The 12705-nt window shown below is 38.6% G+C and overlaps 1 protein-coding gene across 2 annotated transcripts in view; it reads left to right on the forward strand.

The window, feature by feature from the left end:
• atp6v1h (ATPase H+ transporting V1 subunit H) overlaps positions 1–4251 on the forward strand; it is a 34011-nt gene extending 29760 nt beyond the window's left edge. For both annotated transcript variants that reach the window (XM_061731176.1, XM_061731177.1), the window contains one exon: positions 3884–4251. In XM_061731176.1, coding sequence (XP_061587160.1) covers positions 3884–3950 — 67 coding nt within the window. In that variant the 3' untranslated portion in view covers positions 3951–4251. The remainder of the gene's footprint in view (positions 1–3883) is intronic.
• The last annotated feature ends 8454 nt before the right edge of the window (positions 4252–12705 follow it).

The following is a 12705-nucleotide window of genomic DNA, read 5'->3' on the forward strand; positions in this document are numbered from 1 at the left end:
CATGACGTTGCACACAGAATAGCCTGTGTAGCTACATCTCTTCTTTAGACCCCAGAGGGCAAGGAGAGGAAAGGGGCATAACCTGGGATTGTGGGCGAGACCACTGGAGCTGTTCTGACCTGCTTCACTGGAACCAGGGCCTTCCTGTTTCCCATCACCCCTAAAGGGACAGTTCAGTTGCTGAGAAACAAGTGTTGTGAATATACATCTGTGTAACTGGCCTGAGATGTGTGGGCTATGAATGATACATCAGTGATGTTACAGAGGTGAGGCGATGGCCGGCATTGCATTTCAATGCTTTCGATACTACATGTAGAAGAAAATAGTCTCCCAACTGTGTTTCCTATATAACTGCAGAAGGTGAACACACTGAATGTTTTATTACATTCAGCTATCTGTCCTCAAACAACCTAAAAGTTTAACAAAAAACTAAAACTTTTTGTGCTGAACACAAATATGATCTAGTTTGTATTGGTGACTTTTTCATGCAGATTCAGAAGGACAAAAGGCCCTGTCCCAATACTCCCCCTACCCCTAGTTTTCATTCCTACCCCTAAATTCTGCGTGTTCCCGTGAGGGTAGTGGTGTCCCAATTCCTCTTTCCACCTAGTGGCAGTGAATAAAACTAGTGTAGTGGCTATGAATCTGTCCCTACGGATCAAGTGTTTTCCGATCCTCACTAGCTGATCTAGGGACAGAAAAATTTCCCAGAATGCTTTTCGTCGTCATTTGCAGACTGAATCAAAAAAAAAACATGGCGGACATTTCTTATTTTTTAGTGAATAAAATCAATCTTTTGAGTTCGTTTCTGCATGAAAATGCGTTTTGATTACATTTCTAGCGAGAAATATATATTTTACTTTCATAATATTCACTCAGTGAATGTACATAATCACTCGTTTGCCCGTTTGCCGAAGATCACACCAGAATAAAGGCTGATTTATGGTTCCGCGTTACACCAACGCAGAGCCTACGCCGTGGGTTACGCCGTAAGCTCTGCGTTGGTGTAACGCGGAACCATAAATCAGCTCTGGAGCCGGCAGGCAGAAATCTCGAAATTTTCAGAGCAAATTTCTTAACAGGCGTAGCTACAACTGTTAGATTTCATCTATTAAACCAACATTTATTTTCCTAAATGATTTATTTCAGCCAGCGCTAATTCTCAGCAGAGCTGCAGGTTTCTCCCCTGGGACGACGGCGCAGGTTGACCCGGCGATCACGTCTGTACTCCGGCTGCTGCTGCTCTGAGCCGGCGGCTCTTATCATCTCCGAAAACATCGGGTCAAATTTCTTAACAGGCGTTATTTGGATAAACTGAGCCCAGGTTGGGGATCTTAACGGTTACTTTTACGCCTGAAAAAATATTAAAACTTAATAAAGTGGCATATTAACAGCGCTACAGCTGAAATTAAAACGGCTTTTGGCTCTCAGCTTCCTGATTTTAGGGGTGTTGCTGAAAGTAGGAGTTGTGGGAGTATTGGGACAGGACCCTGGGAAAATTTCAAGTGCCCTAAAATCTGTCCCTTCTTTTTTAGGGGTAGTGATAGTGAGGGAGGGCTAGTGGTAGAAAATGACCTTGGCTGCAGAACACTGGCTTCACGAGCCCCCAGTATTTTTTTTCTTACCTTATTATCTCACTGTTAGTACTTGAACTTCACATTTGACTGCTACTTGCCCGCTAGATCCAGTAATCACTGCTCTACCTCAGTTGAGCTCCGGCAGGAAATTCAGGATGGTCGCATAAATGTTAAATCGTTTGAGACTGAATGGTATGATAAATCTAACTCATGATGAATCACAAACGTAAATGTATATTTCCGCTGCATATACAGTTTCATTGTAAGGACATTTAATTCTGTTGATCAAGATGGAGTTTGTATTTAACAAGGAGATAAAGTGCAGGCATGAACCAAAATGCTTTAACTTACTTTATGCTTCTGTCTGAAAAAGTGTTCATCTCCTTTCTCGTGATGGCTGCATATTATACAACATTAACTCACTGTGATTCATAGTGTAACTTTCAGAGAATACCATCCACTAAAGATGGAAGGAATTTATTGCATTTTTAAATCCTAAAAGCCTCACAGAAAAATACGGAGAATAATGATCTGTCTAAGGAGGAAGTAATCTAGAGAAAGTATTGGCTGAGAGATGTATGATATTTTGGTTTCAATAAGGGGGTCTCTGGTGTGAAAATGTTCCTGCTAAGAAGATTCCTGGAGGAAGACGGTGACCTTTCAAAATCCAGACATTACATTTAGCACTACAGAGCGGCTGGGTCAGGATGAGAGGGAGAAGCTCATATCATGTACTGTGACGCTCCGCTGAAAGCGCCTCTCATATTTGGGGATAATGAGCGTTGTAATTCCACCCAGGCAGTGAGTGGATTTCAGCTGAACGGCAGCCGGTTGAAGGAACAGTCGGACGTTCTCGCACTAATTTACCACGCTCCATTCAGCAGCTATAAAGCTTATTAATCACAGGTTTTTTTTATCTTTTAATAAAATACAAATTAGTAATAGGCAACTTTTGATTGTAAATCTCTGCTATTGGACATCAAATGGTCTGACGCAGAGCCTAAGAAACTTCTTCTTTTTTTTTTTTCCTTCTTCCCCCGAAATATGTATTGTTTGCTTTGTTTTTTCTATTTTGTTTTGGTCATTGTCAATAACAGCCTTGACTGAATTACGTTCACGTGCTGAATATATGGAGACAGTTTTGTGTCCGCAGTGATAAAGGGTCGGAGCATTTGCCTATGAGGGCAATAAAAACCCTCATCCCCTGAATCATAGCTATTGTTCACGAAAGCATTGAGCTGAAAAGGGGTTTCATGCTTCCATCAATACCCATCTACTGTACGAGGACTGCAGGTTCATTAAATCTTGATAATGCCAGTTGTCCTCTTTTCCTTTACAAATTAAAAGCAGCTGTTACAGTGGGTGTTGGTGGGGTTTTAGACCCATTGTGAAAGAGGTTTGGTCACCTGGTGGATAATGTTATTTATTGTTGTAACATTTCACTTGATTTGATTTGAAAGTGGAAAAAAATCCAAGCACACCTTAAAGATTTGTAAACTGAATACAATCGGCTTAAAGTGAGCAATTTGAAGTAGGAGTTTGCAGCGTTGAACTCTTTTTGCCGTACTCCATATTGAGATGCTTTCCAAGTCTTCTCGGCTGATTGCTGTCTTTTTTTTTTTTTTTTTTTTTTAGCACAAATTCTGCCAAATGCTGCAGAAATCGTTATGTGGCGGGGGGGATTAAATATGCAGACACCATACATTACTTTGAAAAATATGTATTATGTAAAGCATGCTGTTTTTGTGTAACTGTTTTAACATGGCAGGTATTTTCAATATATGTTGTTATGTTTTCTTTTTTTCCATTTAAAGTTTTCCAAATGTGTCAGGTTCTTCCATGATGAAACATGCAGCTATAATGTTTCACAAATCCCTCCAGACCGAGTCAGTCTGGTTGTGGTTTTTGCTGTATCAAAAGAATGTGGCATGTTGATTTGGGGTTAAAACCATTCAAGTAGGACATGCACTGTAGCTAAAAGATGGCCACAGCCACTGTGACATCATCTACTGGTTTGTGGACTTTAATTTTAAAACCTTGAGGAGCTTCAGTTTCTGTATTGTCTTAATTTTTCCGCCCCGGAAGATTTAGCATGTTTATCTCCTCTCAGCGCTAAGCTGACTCGTCGTTGGCTTCATGTTTGTCTATGTGTAACACGTAGGCTTTATTGATCACATTATTCTTCCCACGCGGACATTTTCAGAATGTTAAGTTGTGCTTTGAGAGGGTATTAGTTGCCTCAAATAACACGATCTCCTCCACTGTAATGCACGCGTCAAGCCTAATGGCATGTTCTTCTCTCACAGGGAGTACCTGGGACGGCAGCTCCAGTCCTCGGACCAGCAGCAGGCTCCCGCCGTGGCAGCTCGCTGAACCCCTCCTGTGCACCTGTGTTTGCGTGGATGATTTTAACGCTGTACTGTAACACGCTCATTTTGTGTAATGATTGGAATAAAAATCCAACTGTGCCCCCCCCCCCCCCCCCCCCTTTCCAACTGGACCCCCAAATGACCCTCGACGTTACCTGATTCAGTGCTTTGTGTTGTGCCCTCAGCTCAGTGATGTGTGGTGACTGACGTCGCACTTTATGTATGTTGTAATGTACAAAACTGCTAGTTATTTAAGTCTTACATGTGAAAGTTCATATGAATTCCAATAAAGATGTTTACCCGTGGTGTTGGTGTGTTGCATCTCTCTTTTGGATGAAGATAAAAATGCTAAAGAAAAAATATGTTTGGCTTAATTCACTTGGTGAGATTGAGTTTTCAGACCAAGTGTAATTTGCCTTGCGTGGTAATTGCAGAACAAGATTTCTTACCATATTATTAACATTCATATTTGCCCTTCAGGAAGAAGTTAGAATTATATAGTGGATAAAAGTAGTCTGTGGAAATTCATTGTGAAGCATTCATTCTGTTATATGCTCAGAAACCCCCCTCCCCCCCCAAGCCACACAACAAAGTGAAAGCTACTGTATAATATCCTTTGGGAAATTGTACAAAAGCCCAAATTCTCATGCACATGCCCCTAGTCGATTACCTGCCACCTATCCCTGTTTATTTCACCCTGATCTGCTACGGTTTGTTTGAAATTTCAAGGATGAGTAATGGGAATTATTGCCTTTTATGGCTATTTGCTCATTTTTGTTGTCATTGATGAGGGCAAGAAAAAATTCCCCATCAGTATTTCAAAGATAATTTGGGGAAACAGACAAACTAACACCCTGTCTCGTCATTACTGCTGCAATTTAGATTCACCCATAGTTAAGCGTTTTCTGGTTAATTGTGCTCACTGCTTCTGTCTCCCATCTTCCATCATGTCTTTGTTGTGCAGCAAGTGAACTTTAACGTAAACAATGTTGTGAATGTCTTACATCGTTCAGTCAGTCTGAAATGGGAGAGGGCTGCAATCAGGGTTTGAATTAAATGTCAGGCGTCTGACCTCGTTTCATCTGACTTGGACGCCGTGAACGGCTCGTCTGTTCAGATCATTCAGCTCAAGGCAGTCCCCAGTTTGTTTTTTTAATTAAGTTTGGATTCTGTAACATGACCTGTTGACAAAGGAATGGAGATGAGTTTTAATTTCAACTAAGAGAATCTGTACTATTCCAAGTTCAGTTGCTGCATTTTACTTTATTCCTTTAATTGGTGCCAGAAGAGCAGAGGAGACGAATCAATGACTCAGACAGCTGAGATAAAGCATCTTGACAGAAGAGTCCCATGTTCAGAAATATTTCACGCGCCAGATGTTATCTCCTCTCTGTCAGAAGTGCCGATTGTGAGTATGAAGGACCGGTTCTACAACGACGGGATCGAGTTCTCTTGAGTACAGAATGTTATTCCAACCCAATCGAGGTTGAAGTGATGACTCACACAGAAGCTTCCCAAAGCCAATATTCAAAACAACCAAATTGGCTCCAGAATTTCTAATAACACCTCAGATCAGAAAGTTTTTGCAGAATATTTTGAATATTTTGTTCCCACTCTGCTGCACCAACATCTGGGGAGTTTGAGGTGCATGGTTGTGTTTGTATCCAACCCAGTCTCACACAAAAACGTACCCTGCCTACGTTGGTCCAAAGTGCAAAAACGTAGAGGGGCTACAATATTAGCCCTTGAAATGTATAACTGTTACGTTTTTTTTAGCCCTTAAAACGTATAACTGTTACATTTTTCTGCCGATTTGTTTTGCGCCCAAGTCACGTGACTTAAGATTCTGGCCGTGATACCAACAAACACGGTGGACATTTTTCATTTTTGAGTGAAGAAAATCAATATTTTGAGTTAGTTTCTGCATAGAAATGCGTTTTGATTACATTTCTAGCAATACATATTTCACTTTCATAATATTCACTCAGTAAATGTATATAATCTCTTGCTTGCTCGTGGTTGCAAGGTTTTTTCAGATCTCGTCGGAATAATGTAAATCTGGAACGTTTTAAAAACGTGAAATGATTACATTTTTGGTTGCTGTACACGCTGTGAAGAAAATCAATATTTTGAGTTAGTTTCTGCATAGAAATGCGTTTTGATTACATTTCTAGCAATACATATTTCACTTTCATAATATTCACTCAGTAAATGTATATAATCTCTTGCTTGCTCGTGGTTGCAAGGTTTTTTCAGATCTCGTCAGAATAATGTAAATCTGGAACGTTTTAAAAACGTGAAATGGTTACATTTTTGGTTGCTGTACACGCTGTGAAGAAAATCAATATTTTGAGTTAGTTTCTGCCTAGAAATGCGTTTTGATTACATTTCTAGCAATACATATTTCACTTTCATAATATTCACTCAGTAAATGTATATAATCTCTTGCTTGCTCGTGGTTGCAAGGTTTTTTCAGATCTCGTCAGAATAATGTAAATCTGGAACGTTTTAAAAACGTGAAATGGTTACATTTTTGGTTGCTGTACACGCTGTGAAGAAAATCAATATTTTGAGTTAGTTTCTGCATAGAAATGCGTTTTGATTACATTTCTAGCAATACATATTTCACTTTCATAATATTCACTCAGTAAATGTATATAATCTCTTGCTTGCTCGTGGTTGCAAGGTTTTTTCAGATCTCGTCGGAATAATGTAAATCTGGAACGTTTTAAAAACGTGAAATGGTTACATTTTTGGTTGCTGTACACGCTGTGAAGAAAATCAATATTTTGAGTTAGTTTCTGCATAGAAATGCGTTTTGATTACATTTCTAGCAATACATATTTCACTTTCATAATATTCACTCAGTAAATGTATATAATCTCTTGCTTGCTCGTGGTTGCAAGGTTTTTTCAGATCTCGTCAGAATAATGTAAATCTGGAACGTTTTAAAAACGTGAAATGGTTACATTTTTGGTTGCTGTACACGCTGTGAAGAAAATCAATATTTTGAGTTAGTTTCTGCATAGAAATGCGTTTTGATTACATTTCTAGCAATACATATTTCACTTTCATAATATTCACTCAGTAAATGTATATAATCTCTTGCTTGCTCGTGGTTGCAAGGTTTTTTCAGATCTCGTCAGAATAATGTAAAACTGGAACGTTTTAATAACGTGAAATGGTTACATTTTTGGTTGCTGGACACGCTGTGGAAAAAATCAATATTTTGAGTTAGTTTCTGCATAGAAATGCGTTTTGATTACATTTCTAGCAATACATATTTCACTTTCATAATATTCACTCAATAAATGTACATAATCTCTTGCTTGCTCTGGTTGCAAGGTTTTTCAGATCTCGTCAGAATACCCTGGCTACGTTGGTCCAAATGCAAAAACGTAGAGGGGTTACAATATTAGCCCTTGAAATGTATAACTGTTACATTTTTCTAGCCCTTGAAATGTATAACTGTTACATTTAAGGAAAAATAAAATTGCTGCCATTTCTTTGATTCTCGGTCTAAATTGCAATATTTTAAGATAGTTTCGCCATGAAAAGCAGATTTTATCATATTCATAGCAAGAAATATATTTTGGTTATTTTACCCTCATTTAATGGATCTTATTGACGGAAATGTATGAACCATGTGCTTGTTTTACTTCCTTTGAGTAATAAAACCACCAATTCTCTTGCATGGCCCCGTTATTAAAATATATGCCAGGCCCAGTGCTTAATTTCTAAAGTGGGAGGTCCCGGAGCGCAGACGATGAGTGGCTCCGGTGCGAGAGAAAAAAAAAACACACACACACACACACACACACACTGTTGAACTGTCCGTTTTGACGTTAACGGCGATTTTCACAATGATATCTGCAACATTTCTTAAGGCAGAAACACCACTGTATCATTGTTAATTACACAACATTAGTGGGTTAATTTCCTGCAAACCAATTTTCATGTTTTTCCCTTCGATTGTGAGAAAAAAAAGAGTTGTTTCACGTTGAGAGCATCATGCCAGCCAATCAGAATCCTGGAAAAAACATCAACAAATGACACGTGTAACTTCCAGGCTGATTTATGGTTCCGCGTTACACCAACGCAGAGCCTACGGCGGAAGTGATACTAGTAGCTGATTGGCCGATATGTGATCATCATCATCATCATCATCATCATCATCATCATCATCATCATCATCATCATCATCATCATCATCATCATCATCATCATCCTCATCATCATTGCTACCACCATCATCATCATCACCATCACCATCATCATCATCATCATCAGTCAAGTCAAATTGCACGTGCGAGGTCCCGTTCATCGCTGCTTGCAGCTTTAATTTATATATAACTATTTTAACATTTCTAAACACAAAAACACGAAAGTGTCCTTGATAATTCAATAATACAATTGGTTCATGTTAAGGACATCCGTTTTAATTAGTTCTCCTTCGATTATGAGATGTTATTAATGCTCAGTAGACACAGAAGGTTTGTTATGTATTGTTATGAGGCCTATTTCGTGTCTATTTTTGAACAGTTCACTAATGCTTTGAGCTAGGAAGCTGAAATTCTAGACTCTGTATCAAGAGGTGACTTTCATCCACTGTGCGGATTTTCAGATCTGTGTGACCTTCGGAAGTGTCAAAGGTCACCCCGTCTGTTGCTTTTCGGCCTGCTAAGACTATTTCGTGTCTTTTTTTGCATAGTTCACTAACGCTTTGAGCTAGGAAGCTGAAATTCTAGACTCTGTATCAGGAGGTGACTTTCATCCACTGTGCGGATTTTCAGATCTCTGTGACCTTTAGAAGTGTCAAAGGTCACCGCGTCTGTTGCTTTTCGGCCTGCTAAGACTATTTTGTGTCTTTTTTTGCATAGTTCACTAACGCTTTGAGCTAGGAAGCTGAAATTCTAGACTCTGTATCAGGAGGTGACTCTCATCCACTGTGCCGAGGTCCAGACCCGTGCGACCTTCGGAAGTGCCAAAGGTCACCGTGTGTGGTGCCTTTTTCGTGCCTTTTTTGTGTGTTTTTTGAATAATTCACTAACGCTTTGAGCTGGGAGGCTGATTTTTGACTATGTTGCAATGCAGAAGGCCCTTTGCTAGGATCTTTTGGTCTTGTGGCTGTACGACTTCCACAGAGCTAGTTGGCATTGCAGAGGGTTTACAGAGTTGAGACTTGGTAAGCCCAATTTAAGCCCCATATGGAGGCCACAGGTCAAGTTTTACTTGGTTTGGTCAAATATTGTGGCAACGGTGTCCGTTCGAATGTTGGAAAAGGTGACGTTTCAAAGCCCCGCCCATCGAAAAGTACAGGTCTGATCTGCACCAAACTAACGTCTGTCTGATCAGGGGATGCCCCCGAACAACATATAAAAAAATCAGATTTCTATGACTTCTGCAACAGTGTTTCCTCTAAAACGTTCTGGCTGGTTAGGAGGGTGTAGAAACCTCTAGCTCTGAGAGCCTCCTGACTAATGGAACAGGGCCTATTTTGTGTCTTTTTTTGCATAGTTCACTAACGCCTTTAGCTAGGAGTCTGAATTTTTTATATGTTGTTCGGGGGCATCCCCTGACCAGACAGACGTTAGTTTGGTGCAGATCAGACCTGTATTTTTCGATGGGCGGGGCTTTGAAACGTCACCTTTTCCTTTTCCTTTCGTGTTTTTGTGTTTAGAAATGTTAAAATAGTTATATATAAATTAAAGCTGCAAGCAGCGATGAACGGGACCTCGCACGTGCAATTTGACTTGACTGATGATGATGATGATGATGGTGATGGTGATGATGATGATGGTGGTAGCAATGATGATGATGAGGATGATGATGATGATGATGATGATGGTGGTGATGATGGTGGTGATGATGATGATGATGATGATGATGATGATGATGATGATGATGATGATGATGATGATGATCACATATCGGCCAATCAGCTACTAGTATCACTTCCGCCGTAGGCTCTGCGTTGGTGTAACGCGGAACCATAAATCAGCCTGGAAGTTACACGTGTCATTTGTTGATGTTTTTTCCAGGATTCTGATTGGCTGGCATGATGCTCTCAACGTGAAACAACTCTTTTTTTTCTCACAATCGAAGGGAAAAACATGAAAATTGGTTTGCAGGAAATTAACCCACTAATGTTGTGTAATTAACAATGATACAGTGGTGTTTCTGCCTTAAGAAATGTTGCAGATATCATTGTGAAAATCGCCGTTAACGTCAAAACGGACAGTTCAACAGTGTGTGTGTGTGTGTGTGTGTGTGTGTTTTTTTTTTCTCTCGCACCGGAGCCACTCATCGTCTGCGCTCCGGGACCTCCCACTTTAGAAATTAAGCACTGGGCCTGGCATATATTTTAATAACGGGGCCATGCAAGAGAATTGGTGGTTTTATTACTCAAAGGAAGTAAAACAAGCACATGGTTCATACATTTCCGTCAATAAGATCCATTAAATGAGGGTAAAATAACCAAAATATATTTCTTGCTATGAATATGATAAAATCTGCTTTTCATGGCGAAACTATCTTAAAATATTGCAATTTAGACCGAGAATCAAAGAAATGGCAGCAATTTTATTTTTCCTTAAATGTAACAGTTATACATTTCAAGGGCTAGAAAAATGTAACAGTTATACATTTCAAGGGCTAATATTGTAACCCCTCTACGTTTTTGCATTTGGACCAACGTAGCCAGGGTATTCTGACGAGATCTGAAAAACCTTGCAACCAGAGCAAGCAAGAGATTATGTACATTTATTGAGTGAATATTATGAAAGTGAAATATGTATTGCTAGAAATGTAATCAAAACGCATTTCTATGCAGAAACTAACTCAAAATATTGATTTTTTCCACAGCGTGTCCAGCAACCAAAAATGTAACCATTTCACGTTATTAAAACGTTCCAGTTTTACATTATTCTGACGAGATCTGAAAAAACCTTGCAACCACGAGCAAGCAAGAGATTATATACATTTACTGAGTGAATATTATGAAAGTGAAATATGTATTGCTAGAAATGTAATCAAAACGCATTTCTATGCAGAAACTAACTCAAAATATTGATTTTCTTCACAGCGTGTACAGCAACCAAAAATGTAACCATTTCACGTTTTTAAAACGTTCCAGATTTACATTATTCTGACGAGATCTGAAAAAACCTTGCAACCACGAGCAAGCAAGAGATTATATACATTTACTGAGTGAATATTATGAAAGTGAAATATGTATTGCTAGAAATGTAATCAAAACGCATTTCTAGGCAGAAACTAACTCAAAATATTGATTTTCTTCACAGCGTGTACAGCAACCAAAAATGTAACCATTTCACGTTTTTAAAACGTTCCAGATTTACATTATTCTGATGAGATCTGAAAAAACCTTGCAACCACGAGCAAGCAAGAGATTATATACATTTACTGAGTGAATATTATGAAAGTGAAATATGTATTGCTAGAAATGTAATCAAAACGCATTTCTATGCAGAAACTAACTCAAAATATTGATTTTCTTCACTCAAAAATGAAAAATGTCCACCCTGTTTGTTGGTATCACGGCCAGAATCTTAAAAGTCACGTGACTTGAGCGCAAAACGAATCGGCAGAAAAATGTAACAGTTATACGTTTTAAGGGCTAAAAAAACGTAACAGTTATACATTTCAAGGGCTAATATTGTAGCCCCTCTACGTTTTTGCACTTTGGACCAACGTAGGCAGGGTACGTTTTTGTGTGAGACTGGGTTGTTGTATCAGCAGCCCTAATGATTCCTGGGCTTCTGCCTCTTGGTGATAACACCAACCTTTCCATATCACAGTGAAACGTATTAAAGCAAACACAAACCAGCACTTCTGAAAGAGCTCTAAGGAGCAGCGCTTTATTCATTTTACAGCATCTTCTTAAAACTGCATAGCCTCCTACACTTTTAGGTCTTAAATAAAAAAAGAAGGCAGAGGATTTATCCTTTTAAAGTGACTGTTAAATACATGGCATCAATGTCTGATTCACTGCAGTTAACTAAACTTAAGGAAACTTCAGTTGTGTATTCGTTTGGTACGTGTGGTAAAGCTAATAAAGTTGGCCGAGAGTTTCCACACAGACACATTTGTTGGTACCCCCAATTAAAGAAAAACAAACCCACAACAGTCTCTGAAATAACTAGAAAATGACACAAGTAAAGATAAATGATCATTTACTGAACATTTACCAATGAAAATCAGACTTTACTTTTAAAATGTGGTTAAAAAGAATCATGAAAAAAACAACTAATGAAGCTAGCTTTGACAAAAGTGATGACAACCTCAACTTAGTAATTTGTTGTATGTCCTTTTGAGCCAGTCACTCTCATAGATATTGTTCTGTGTTTATTAAAACTTTTGTCAGTTTCAAGTTATTTCGGGGACCATTGTGGGCTTTTCTTTCTTAAATGGAAAGAAACCAACAAATTTGTTCACATGTGATAAAACAGATTCATCACAGTGTAATCATGATGTCGGTCCAATGAAAGATAAACAATGATTACTTATACTGAATAATCAGTTTATCCATCACTATTTTGTGGAAAAGCTTTTAACAGACATTCAATTTGTGTAACAATTATTATTCTAGTAATTCTAGGACTTAATATCAGCTTTTCTCTGCGCTGTTGCCCATAAAGTTGAAATAATCTTATTTTCAGAAACATTCCTCTTTTTTATCCCTCTCTTTATTTACAATAATTTCATGAGAAAATGTTACAAGGAAAAGAAGGTTTCAA

This window comes from Cololabis saira, chromosome 10 (genome assembly GCF_033807715.1).
Source record: "Cololabis saira isolate AMF1-May2022 chromosome 10, fColSai1.1, whole genome shotgun sequence".
Classification (NCBI taxonomy): Eukaryota; Metazoa; Chordata; class Actinopteri; order Beloniformes; family Belonidae; genus Cololabis; species Cololabis saira.